We start from the raw sequence: 12,823 nt of genomic DNA, 5'->3' as shown, positions 1-12,823 counted from the left end.
AGAGGATACTCTTCCTCCTCTCTCTGCAAGCCCAAATGCCATCCAGCTCTTACAGGACCAGTGGCCCAGGTCTTGCTCCTTTTCCTGCATCCAGGAGTGTCTCCTGTCAGGCTGATTGCCTCCCAGCAGATGGCAAGCAGTCATTGCTGATGCACCCAACAGCAGCAGCGCTCAGCCTTCACAGCTCCTCTCTTAGGTCAGGCTACCCTCATACCACTGCAGGAGCTGGTGGCCTCTGGGGCCATGCAAATGCCCTGCATGGTTTCATCCTGCACCTCTAGCAAGGAGGTCATCCTTGATCTGACAATTAAAAAAAAAAAAAAAAAAACAAAACCAAAACAAACCAAAACAAAAAAAACCAACCAAACCAAAAAACTCCCAAACTGAGCAGGTTCAGGAAAGCTGCTTCCTAGTGCCCTATATGCCAGCTGGGTGCTGGCATCAGCTTTGTTAAACCCTGTTGAGAAACCTCAGACCAGAAGTGCCTAGGGAGACAGCTGTGCCTGCCATGGGCTGTAAAAACACCTGGGAGCTGCAGCTGTCTTGGACACCACAGAAACAGACAGCTTTTCTTCCTGCTGGTGAAGAGAAACTATTTCAGTTCTAGGGCAATCCCTATTGCCCCAAGACCTTGGCTAGGGTTCCTGGCTGGTAAGGCAAGAAAGCAGAGCAAAGTCTGTCTCCCTAGTTCACTTTCTTGTAGCAAGGTATCATACCTGCATCTGACTTTCTTCTTATCCTTTTCCTGGCTCTTAGGCAATACAAAGGGAAATCTGGAAATGGCTGGTGGGGTGATTTTTTCCTGGGTGCCACCTGGGCATGGCCACACACAGGCCAGTGTTGTATGCCTGGAGGCTGGATGCAAGAAGGGTTCTCAGTTGAGGTGGATGTGCAAAGCCAGGCTGCTCAGGATGGCTCCTGCCCCTGCACTCTGCAGGTAAGTGCCTGCCCTACAGCAGCTCCTCTGGCTCTCACCCTGCTGCAGATGTGCACACTTGCAGCTGGACAGGAACTGTCTGGAGACAGCCAGAAGCTCAGCTGGCAGGAGTCAAGGTAACTGCTGCCCTCAAAGGCAAGGGCAACAATGATGACATGTATTCCCAAGAGTCTTTATTAGAGCTGTCTAAGTCTTCCTCCTTGTTGTGAAGTGGCTGCTCAGGTTTCTTTGATCCCTCTCCCAGACCTATAAACTCCTGGCCTCCCTCTTCTGGACTGATGCCCAGGACTTTCATGTACGTGCTCAGAGTGAAAATTTTCCCCCCAGGATTTCTCCCCAGGTTTTTTATGCTAACCCAAGAGCTTGATCCTATCCTTCAGTGTCGCAGACAAGAAATAGGGAAATGCTGCTGCCTGGATCTCTTGGGATAGGAGGGAACTAGATAGAGAAATTGTACCCAGAGGTGTCTGTCTTTCAGAAGGCAAACACTTTCAGTGTTGGCATGGGAAAACAGGATGCTTTCTCACCCCAATTAGTCTGGAGAACACGAGACTCCAAATTTTTCACTTACACTTCATGTACAGACTCATACATTTTGAGAAAGGACCCCAGCTAGCATTAATGCCAGGACAATTTTTCATGAGAGGTATCTCATTCCAGCCCTTCTAGGAAGCCAGAAGAAGCTAAGAAGCATGGTATTCAATCACACTTACTGATCTTATAGCACAGTCTGATACTTTCTGAACAGTGGACAGCCTTCTGCTCCATCTATAGCCTATAAAGGAATGGATGTAGATAAGGAAGTGTAAGATACTGGTGGGCCTAGGGGAGCACACAGGTTAACCATATGTGGATTTGCACTTGGAGGGGTTGAATGATGAGAGTTGCAACAGGAGGCCTTCCCTGGATTTAAGCAGCCTCTGCTGCTGAGCCCATACAATCACAAAGCAGATATCTGTAGCACATACCCATCTGCTCCACACAGTGCTCACATGCTATCAAAGGCAATAAAGCCAGGCAGAACCCTCCAAGGAACTAAAAGACACTCAAATGACCACATACTCCACTGCTACATCCCTGCTGCAGCACCTCGCTGTGTTTCCCATTTCAGGTGTCAGCTGTGTCAAACAAGGCCACCTCTTGTGCCATCGTCTGCAGAAAGCCTTGCACAGCAGAGCCAGGTCTTGGCAGAAATCCCTAAGTGCTACTGTAAAGCAAGTAAATAAGCATTCTTTGTTATTTTTTACATATCTGCAAGCTTTCTCTAATAGGCCTTGATACTATTACAGTGCTGAGGACAGGCTGAAATTAGATAATAGTACACACAGCTGGCATCTATTCCCTTGGAAACACAGGTAAAAATGTATTTAATACCTCTCCAGTGACAATGAATATTCATTAATATGACACAGATGTATACTTGATTTGAAAATAAGAACAGTAATTAAAGAGCTATTAAGGTTAAAAAGCAACAAAGGAAATTCAGCTACTGAAAGAGCTGTTCTGGGATCAGCTTTTAACCTGTCTGTGCATGGGTAAGCACAGGAGGCCTGAGATTTTCCGCTTGATTATTTTACATGTAGGCAAACATTTATTTTGCTTTTCCTCCCCAAACTCTGCCATCTGGAAATGACCTGAGTTCAGAGTTCATTTCTCCTGTGCTCTTATTGAACAGCTGTGCTCTGCTGAGGCACTTCACTCTGTCTCATTGGCTGCTCCAGTGGTATTAAACCAACAAGAAGTGAAAGGGAAACTTTCTCCAGGCTTTTGGGAAGGAAGGTATTTAAAAATTATAATTTATATATATTATTTTTATTAAAATAGCCTTGGGGATGACCAGCCATGATACCTGACTTGCTCTAATCTCTGAAAATCTCCATCCCACTGGCCATGACATTAAAGTTGAATTTCTTAGGGATGTTTCACAAAGGTTCCTTTGCAGGGGTGACTTACGGCCGTGGCCTGAGCAGTGCACGCAGAGTGCTATGAGTGAGTCAGGAGAGTACTGGCACTGCTGTGCATGGAGGGGAAAGATGGAGCAGATGTGCCCAAGGGCAGTGCAGCACTGCAGGACTGAGGGGTCCCACTGCATGATCACAGCCAGGGCACACCCTGTGCAATCTCACCCACTGTGTGTCAGAAGCTGCAGGCTCTCAGCAGGGCCGTGTCATTAGGATCAGGGCAGCAGCATCCTCCAGCCCCAGCTGTGCCATGCATCACCTGCTCCCTTTCTGGGGAGGGTCTTGTGGCTAGTTATGCCACTGAAAACATTAGGGCAGAAAACGAAGCAGACCAGGTGGAGAGGCAGACCATTATTTTAATTGCTAAGCCGGTAACATAAACATAAATAAAGTGAATCCACCCATTTGGCTAGTGTTTCAGGCTGCTCAGTGAGGAGAGTTAACTGCGTATTGCCTAAATTAGAAGCAGACAAACTGCATCTGCCTTTGCCCTGAGCTAACCTGACTTTCTGCACAGCAGAGCCCGGTGCAGAAGCGTGTCTAAAACCAGTGACAGAGTCGCGGCAGGGACCTGTTCTGCTTCTTGCACCCGCGTCGGAAACTCTTCCCCGTCCCGCACAGGTACACGTGTGTCACAGAAGGCAACCCTGAGCTGTGTCACCACACCGATCAATCTCATCGCCTCACAAACAAGCGATAAATGTACTTTCTGCCTTCATTGGCTGGCTTTGCTGGAGGACGGCTTTGGTTTGATTTTTTTTTTCGCCTAGAAGAATTCCAATTCTGAGCTTAGGCAGTGTATTGCTGATTCAACTAGTAGGGTTTATCCTTCTAGTAAGAGAAACTGTCAGTGTTTGCTCTTCTTAGAAACCTACCCTGGGAGTTTTAAGCGGCAGGGAAACGTGATATCCCAGTTCTCACTGATAACTAACTAACCCGTCGTACATCCCTCGGCTGTAATCTGCGGTACTCTATAGCAGCGCTGCCGAAATTCACGCCGTGGAACCCGCGCGTTCCGCTATAAACGGCCGTCCCTGGAGCGTGGCCGGTGTCTGCGGGGATGCGCCGCTCGCACCCGGCAGCTCCGGTTCCCACCCGGCCCACGACCTCCTCCAGAGCCACCAAGGCTCCCCGCCGCCGCCCCTCCCTGGGCGGTCCGTGCCGCCGCTGCCCCGTGCGCCCGCGGGGCCGGGCCGGGCCGGGCCGGCGGGGTGGGGGCGCCGGGGGCCCGACACGCCCCCTCGGCGGCGCTGGGCTCCGCGGCGCGGCGGAGCGGGCGGCGGAGCGGCGGAGCGGCGGCGCAGCCCGCTCTCCATGGCGGCGGGGCGGGCGCGGCGCGGGGCCGGGCTGAGCGCGGCCGCGCTGCTGGCGCTGCCGGCCCTGGCGCTGCTGGCGCTGCCGGCGCTCCCGGTGCTGCCGCCCGGCCGCGGCGGTGAGGCGCAGCCGGGCTTCTCGCCGCCGCTGCTGCTGCCGCCGGGCTTGCGGGAGGAGCTGCGGCAGAGGCGGCGCGACCTGCGGCGGCTGGAGGCGGCGGCGGGCGGCGGGGAGGCGGCGGGCGCGGCGGGGCTGGGCTGCGGCGACCTGAGCCGGGCGACGGCCGTCAGCGTGCTGGGCTGGGGCTTCACCAAGGTGGTGGCGCGGGCGGCGCTGGCGGGCGGAGGCAGCGTGGCGCTCAAGTCGGTGCACGGGGCGGGCCGGGAGGTGCGGCGGTGCGTGCAGCGGTACGGGGCGCCGGCCGGCTGCCGCCGCCTGGCCGCCTACAAGCTGCTCAAGGAGGTGACGCTGCTGCGGCGCCTGCAGCACCCCGGCATCGTCAAGGTACGGCGGGCGCGCCGGGGCGGGGGCTGCGGGGGCGCTGCCGCGGCACGGCGGGGCGCGGGAGTTGTTGCCGGGGCTGAGCCGGTCCGCCCGAGGTGGCCGAGAGCTGCTGGCGTTGGCAGCGGCATCGACCCGACCGTGGCTTCTGCTCTCCCGCAGCTGCACGGCCAATGCTATGACAACAGCGGAGATGCCGAGCTACGGGTCACAGCCATGCTGGAGCTGGGATCCCCGCTGGAGATGATTCAGCTCCTGCAGACCCCCTGGGAGGAAAGATTTAAAGTAAGAAAACAAAGCAAAGGAGTTTTTTCAGTAGCTTTTAGACCACAAACTGGGCAAAGCGGCGAAGAGCCGGTGGTGACCGCTGGGACAAACGGGTTTCTCCTGCTGACACTCTGTTTGATCCCGCAAATTGTCTGTAAATCGTTTCATTTTCATTCCTTTAAAAATACATTAACACAGCCCTAGCTTGGTGTCTCACGGTTAGTTTCTTTCTCCATAGAGCGGGTGTTAAAAGAACTTCATCTGGGAGGAAATAGACAAAAAAGCGTACTCGGTGCTGGGGCTGTGGTTAATACCTTCGATTACACGATAACGTTCGTTTTGCCTCTGTATTACCTGTACACACACATAGACACACACGTGTGTGTGTGTGTGTATATGTGCAGAAGCCCTTTGGTCAGGATGCCCCTCGACAACCCGATTCTGACTTGGGAAAGCCACATCAGCATGCTCCGAGTCTGTAGTTTGCTGTCTGTTATCTGTTCTAGGTAACAAGCTGAGCAAACTGACCCTCACCATGTGTTTGTGTGGTGTTTCTGATTTTGGCCCTTTAGGAATTACTGTAGTAAAATCTCTACTAAATTGCTTTCCTCCTACTGTAGGTGCTAGAATTGCAGCCCTTCTAGTGAGATCTGCCTCATCTCCTAGGCATCCTGAACAGGGACCCGTATGCTCCCCAGGAGTATAAATGACTTGTGACATGGCACTTACTTCAGTTATAGCTTGTTTTACAGTTTGCCTCAAGGACTCAGTTGGGGTTCAATACTAGTTGTTTGGGTGCCAGGAGGAAAAAATAAAGCATCATGTGAAAAAGCAAGGGTATCTTAGTGTCAGCAAGAAATGCTTTGGGCAAAATAAAAGCACAACAAAAGTCCAAAAATAAAATTTCTGTCTGCATGTGGTCCTAGATGTTGAAGGGGAGCCTTGCCATCTGAGCCAGAGGGGGAGTGTGGCAACCATTTGCTCAGCTGTGAGATGCAAAGCTGGGATTCTTATGATTGCTTCACTAAACAGGTCAAAATAGCATCAGAGCTTCCAGTCATTTCTCTTGGCCTGGGGAGTTTTACTTTCTTCAATTCCATGCTAGCTTCTACATAGGTTTCCTAGCACCTCATCTTCTTAAGTGTGCCAAAGTCTTCTGTAAGAAACCCATGATGCTGGGTTAGCTGGTGGTCAAGTTTGGTATGGTGGCGTTGGAGATTTTAACAGTCTCTTGACTTCTAGTGTTAGAAGACACTAACTCAGAATTTAAACTGGCACTGTCTAGTCCTGTTTCCTAATTAGGGTGTCTAAACTTACGGGATTCCCTTGTGATGAGCCACATCAGATACCAGGGGTTGTGTGAGTTGTTCCAAGGGAAAAAACTCTCTCCTGCACAGATCGCTATCGGCAGTGGCGAGGGGTGACGTGGGGCTGCCTGGCACACCTAGCTGAGGATACACTTTGATGCCAGGGCTCCTGATACTGAATGAAAACTGCTGCCAAAAGCCGCTTGAGCAAAGTGCTGGTGCAGTATAAATGCACTCCTCGAGCTCTAGTTTGTTGAAAAATAATTTACCAAGCTTTCTGCTGGGTCAGGTATTGTCCAGCCTTTCCCTGCTGCCAAAAAGTTGTCATAAAAGCAAAAAAGCTGGCAATAAATACATTGCAAGCCTTGACTAATTCTTCAGAAGCATGACTGTATGCCCAAATTCATACTACTGAGGGATGCAGCAAGGCATGAATCTGGTATTAATGACCATGGAGCCTCAGTCTGTATTGAGCAGCATGGGGGAAGGGAGGGGAATCTATTAATTTTATGCCAGACTGGGAAAAACCCTTCTGATTTCAGCTAGCAAATCAATATAGCTCCTGAAACATGAAGGCTGCTATTGTTTTCCTCACAGCTTTCTTCTCTAGCTCTTCTAACTGCAAATGTCTCTTTTTGTGTACACACATTTTTAAAAAATGTTGCTAAACTACTTACCAGTCAAATCCTGTGGCAATGTTGATAATAAATTTTGTAGCATACATATAATTACCTTTTAAGTTCTGTATGCCTTTTTTCTCTTTTAATTTAATTGAATGCCCTCCCCTTTGTTCTACTTCCAATTTAATAGCTGTTTTTCATCTGTTTTTTTCCATGCATATTCATCTGCTCTTTCTCAGATTTGCCTGAGTCTTGTGAAACTGCTGTTTTACTTGGCACATTCCCCTCTGGGTTCAATAGCCCTCTTGGATTTCCAGCCAAGGCAGTTTGTTATGGTGGATGGAAACCTAAAAGTGACAGACATGGATGATGCCAGCACTGAGGAGCTGTCCTGCAAGGAAGATAATGACTGCACACTCGACTTCCCTACCAAAAGTTTCCCTCTCAAATGCTCAGTGGTTGGGAAATGTGAAGGAATAAATGAAAAGAAGAATCTGTTCAATGCGTATCGGTATGTCCAGCTACATGGGGGAAGATTTGGGGTGGGTGGCTGGGTGGTTGGGTGCCCTGCCTCTAGCACCTTGTTCTTCTTCCATGTGGTGATTCCCTCTGTCAAAGGGTAGTTAAGGATCACTTTGAAGCAAGTTTTTTTCCTTATAAGGCAGGAAAATATTGTAGGTGTTGTCTGGTGAGAATGAAGGCATCTTCTGCTGCTCGCTTTTCCCAATGACCTCTAAAAACTTGCCCCAGAGCTCGCACCTGTAAATTTGCTGTTTGCCAAACAAGCCCTGGTGCTTGATATCCATGGGCTGTGTTTGCTGAAAGCAGTGGCAGTGCAGGCTACCTGCAAAACCCCACCAGCTCTGAGTCCCGTTGTTGGGAGCAGGCTGGCCAGTGCTTCCCTTCATCTCCAGATCTCCCTGTGGGCTCCTATGGGACAGCAATGGAACAGGTAACAGGCAAGGGGCTGAGGCTGCTGCAGCACTTCACGTGGGCCATCAGCTGAAAATGCAGGAACTATTCCTGCACCACTGATGCAGGTCACATCCTGGAAGGAAGCCTTGGCAGCTGGATGTTTACATAGATGGACTTAGTAAGGGAGCTTGGATTTCCAGGATTCAGTGCTAAAGGGTAAAACCCTGCATAGATTATTGCAGCCTTGCAGTTGTACTTGTCTCTTGTGCACTTCTTCCCTAGGACAGGAATTCTGTGGAACGGTCAGGAAATGAATCATCCTGACTTTTCAGGGGCAATAAGAAGGTCAAACCTTTTCAGGGCAAGAGAAAGATCTTGTATGAGTCTTCTTTTATACAGGTTTTTTTTTTTTTTTTTTCCTTGGTGGGAAATACATTGCTTAGTATACAAAAATGGCCCAGGGGAACAAGGGGAAGCTTTATTGCATGAAGCTTTGCAAGGTAGATTTCATGCAGCAAGATCCAGGCTTTCAGCCCAACTCACAGGAACCATCTGAGGCACCAAGATGTGCTCAAACATAACTTTGTAACCAAAGCAGACTTACTAGTTGCATATGGATCAAGTCACGGAAAAATGTACATAACTTAATCACCAGGGAAATGAAGGCACTGTATTCTAATCAGCCTGTGGGATTTTTTGCAGGTATTTTTTCACCTATCTTTTGCCACACTCTGCACCACCAGCTTTGCGGCCCCTTTTGAGTGATATTCTGAATGCAACAGGTATCAGCTAATACTCATAAACTTCTTTATTAGAAGTCTCCAAATGGTATTTCATGGAATTGCTTATCTTTGTCATCTTTTTCCTTAAATGTCATCTTTTTCCTTACATGTAGGTGATTTACGATATGGAATAAATGAAACTCTGAGAGCTTTTGAAAAGGTTTTACATCTGTACAAGTCTGGGCTCTATCTTCAGAAAAGACCTCTTCTTTTAAAAGGTAGTTGATTTTGAATGCTCTAAGTAAAGTAACTACTGAGGGAGTGAGGCACTTGGTAACTGATCAAATTCTAATCTCTCCTATATTTAAGCATTTTGTAGTCACTAGAAAAAGCACCAAAAGTGTCTTTGCTTGAGCAGGCTTTTGTTGTTTTTTCCATGGGAGCTATGCATGGATGTACTGCTTTGCAAAGTAAAAGCAGTGCAGACAATCTGCATGGGCATGTGTTTTCACTGCTTCTAAAATCTCTTCTCATAATGAACATCAGTGTTTCAAGAGAGTGTATTTGAGATAGCAAACTAAGTGGCTTCTGTCTTGGAATATCCTTATTCTTTGGGCCAACAGGTTCATTTTCTGGGCTGATATTCAAACTTCCCATTTGGCTGTGTGACTTCTGTCTGCTGAGCACAGGTTATTATGGAAACATAGAGTGGGCAGGTGGCAGCACCAAGAGGAGTGTGGCAGGGTACCTGGAGCTTTGGTGCCCTCTAAGTATGGATAAGTGTGGCTTTATGAGGTGAATTCTCCTGAAAATAACCCATTCAGTGGTAGAGATGAGGCTGACCAGAAGGAAGTTTCAAAAGTCCCGTGGTTTCTGTGGCTTGCATTTTCCTGAGCATTCACATGAGGTGGTGGGTGATGGTGGCTTGCAGAAGGAAATCTCTTTACATGTGAAAGAACTGTAATTTGCACTGTTATGAACAAAGATATCTGGTCATTTGCATGGAAGGACCAGCAGCTTTAACAGGAATTACTGGTATTTTCCAACAACACCTGTCTATTGGCTTCACACTGTGCCAAAATGATCACCATTCTAGAGGTGTGGGAAGGTGGGGAGAGGCTCTTAGCAGTCAGTGAACAATAGCCTGAACAACACCTGCTCAGGCTTGTCAGGTCTTTTGTCAGGTCTCCTTGTCAGGAGCAGGATCTGGCCTCCCTTTCCCCCAGTGGGGTTCCTCAATCTCCTGTTTCTGTGGGTGGCACCATGATGGGTGGGCCAGTCTGTGCCCCATGTGGCTTGGTGCTGGGTCTGTGATGAGCTTCTGCTGTTGAGGCTGGGGTGTAGGAGAGGCTATTTTGAGGTTGGTTTCTCCAGGGAAAACATGGAGTGCCTCTGGCTTTGCACAGCAGCCTCCTCCTCTTACCCACCCCTGTGCTGCACCCCTTTCCCTTCACCCTTGAGACCTCTGACTCCTCTCCTACATCTGTGGGGGATTTACTGTCCTGTGCTCCGCTGCAGAACCAAAGATCAAGATTTGAGTTTTCTACTAACTTTGCAGCTCAACCTTGGCAGGCCAGTTGAGTCTGTCAGCGTTGCAATTCTTGTAAGAGTTTCACCAGTCCCTGGAAGCGCACCTGGAGTGTTTCCCTAGCCACCCTCTTTCTGTCCCCAGACTACATCTCCCTGAAGGGTTTCCGGACGGTGGAAGGAGAAGGCCACAAGTGCTGGCCCTCCTACAGCCACCTGGGCTGCCTGCTGTCCATTCACAGCGCCGAGGAAGCCGCTGCCATTTGCAACTCCCAGCTGCACTGTCAAAGCTTCATTGTCACCCAGCACAGGACGTGGACAGGTGAGCTTGGGCAATGTGACAGGGTGCTGCTGCCTTCCTCCATAGTGTCTTGAGCCTGCAGGCACATGTAAAAGCTGCCTTCCTTATTCTCAAGCTCAGATGGCTGCCACTGTGGGCATCCAGAAATCCCCTGAGTGTTTGTAAGGAGACACAAGAGTAATTATGTTCTCCCTCTGCACCTTTTTTCCTCTACAAATTTTGCTCAGGACTGCCAGGTATTGTTAAGCACTCACTCATTTCTTGCAGAGATGGCTTCACTTTGGTGTTAGGCTAAACAATCCCTGTGGTATGTATAGTTTGCAGAACTGTGGGGATTTTAGAGATGAAAGAAGCCATGTAAAATAAGGTGGTTGCTATTGTTATAATTAAAAGAATCATAGCTTACAAGTTGTTATCACCTTTATCAAAACTAAAGCCCCAAGCCAAGGGATTTCCAGAATGTCCCTGTAATTAGCTCTGATTATAGCCTCTTACAGTTAGCATGTCTTCAGAATTATTTAAAATTATCTCATTTAGCTGACACTTCAAGCGTGGGCTAAATTGTTTCTTGAAGTAAAACACTAAATCAGGTAGATGAGTGTTTTCACTTACAATGGTGCTGAAGAATCATGTTTTGTCAGTTCACGTGACATTTAAAAAATGCTCTAAACTATCAAAAATGCAGCTTTTCTGAGGACTTGTGTGCAATTGGCATGTGGCAAACTAGTTTCATAAGAGTGCTTGCACGGATGCAACATAAATCTCTTTGAGCCACCAAGTTTCACACCAGCAGCGGATGGTGTGACTTGTGCCTAACACAGCACATCTGGCTTCCTCACAGGGCAGCTGTTAGTGCTGTGTGTAGTGCCTGCCTGGAAGAAATCCTGCTTGAAACCACGGTGAGGATGCAGGAGAAGCACATGGGACAGGGACCCTTTCTGCAGTGCCTTGCTAGGGTGCTGATCCCTGACGTCCTGCACCATGCCTGAGGTCTTCAGCAGTTCCCTTCCTGACTTTTTTCTTCCTTGCAGTTTCATGGCTCATCTTTGCAGCCAAAGATACCAGAACTGTGTGGCTGAAATGCCAAGTGCCTAAGTTTGCCAGCTGAATTAATGAGAGCTGTGGGAACGTGCTGTTCTGTCCTAGGGCTGCTTGGTAAAGCAAAGCAAGATGTAAAACCTCTGGGGTTGGATGATGCATTCCTTGTGCACACTCTGAGCATCTGGAATTTACTGGGAGTGTAAAATACACCCATGGCAGGGCAGAGTGACCCTCCATTCAGCAAGCAGTGTGTTCCTGTGCCTTTTGCAACAAATAGCATGGGTCAAGATGAACCTCTCTCCTCTACTAAACTTGCAATTTTTATTTCCTTTCCAGGACGCCCACTCGCCTCATTTCAGAGTAGCTGGACTGATTTAATACCGGATACTAACGCTGTAGTCTATATTAAACGTTCAGCTTCCTCAGGGGAAAGACTTGAAAGACAATGAGATCACATAAAATGATCCTGGGAGGAACAAACTACTGGGGAGAATTTCATCTGCTGGAAAGAATGACATATTTTATTTTGCTTTGGGATGGGATCTCCCTGCCAGCTCAGATAGAGTCAAATGCTGCTGTCTCCTTGATCAAAGCTCAATTTTCTCATTGCTGCTCCACTAGCTTCTTTTCTGTTCCCACACTGTTGTTCCACATAAATGGTCTCAGTTTTAGTCAAATGTTGCTCGACTGTGCAATACTTAGCTTTGCTGCTTTGGCCAGCTTGTCAGCCAAGAAATAGAAATAGCTGCAGGGGATCCAGCTTGGGTAGGCTTAGTTATTTTGGTCACCTCCAAAAATCTACAGATAATGCACTTTGGAGAAGGCAACAGTTCTTTTTGCAGCTGCAAACTGGGTTTTCTTACTACTGCAAATATAAAGGACTGGATTTCAGTGATGAGGTCAAGGTTGCAAGGTTGGGATCCGTAACCGGAGGTTGATGATGGGGGTGGTCCTCCAAGGAGGGTCCTGATTCAGTTCCTTCCAGTGCAGGGGAGGGAAGTGGTGTACAGGTCAACACTGGATCCAGATATCTGTGTGTTTGGATGCAGGATTTGGGGTTGATCCTCTGTGATTTCTAATACCAGCTCCCATGTATCAACCTTGAAGGTTTTTCTCTGTTACTTTCCATGAAAGAGCGAAACATTCAAATTATTTATATGTAAGGTGTGACTTTCTATGATAAAGAATGACTGTTTATTCTAAGCATGCTGTGAGAAGTTTTTTTTCTTTAATTGCCTAAGTCTTTACTGTAACCAAATGAAGAAATGCCAGTGGTTCCTACCTTCAGCTCACCTAGCATCATTACCCACTCCTGAGGCCAACCTGTGAGTGCTCCAAGCAGTGTATGAATGTTCCTGAGCCCCCTCAGACCCTTAGGTCGTGAAGGACACTGTGGCTGTACTTGCAGAC

General features: G+C 48.5%; 1 protein-coding gene across 1 annotated transcript; it reads left to right on the top strand.

Moving 5' to 3' along the window:
* Positions 1 to 859: 859 nt before the first annotated feature.
* Positions 860 to 12,619, top strand: LOC110481185 (extracellular tyrosine-protein kinase PKDCC). The gene is made up of 9 exons (XM_031504861.2): positions 860 to 937; positions 1,182 to 1,232; positions 4,015 to 4,716; positions 4,876 to 4,998; positions 7,147 to 7,418; positions 8,525 to 8,604; positions 8,718 to 8,822; positions 10,217 to 10,393; positions 11,750 to 12,619. The coding sequence occupies exons 1-9, from the start codon at positions 860 to 862 to the stop codon at positions 11,860 to 11,862; spliced, it is 1,701 nt and encodes a 566-aa protein (XP_031360721.2). The 3' UTR covers positions 11,863 to 12,619.
* The last annotated feature ends 204 nt before the right edge of the window (positions 12,620 to 12,823 follow it).

The sequence above is a fragment of the Lonchura striata genome, chromosome 6 (assembly GCF_046129695.1).
Source record: "Lonchura striata isolate bLonStr1 chromosome 6, bLonStr1.mat, whole genome shotgun sequence".
Lineage (NCBI taxonomy): Eukaryota > Metazoa > Chordata > Aves > Passeriformes > Estrildidae > Lonchura > Lonchura striata.
The sequence above is the reverse complement of the archived record's forward strand: the minus strand, read 5'-3'. Positions and strand labels throughout refer to the sequence as shown.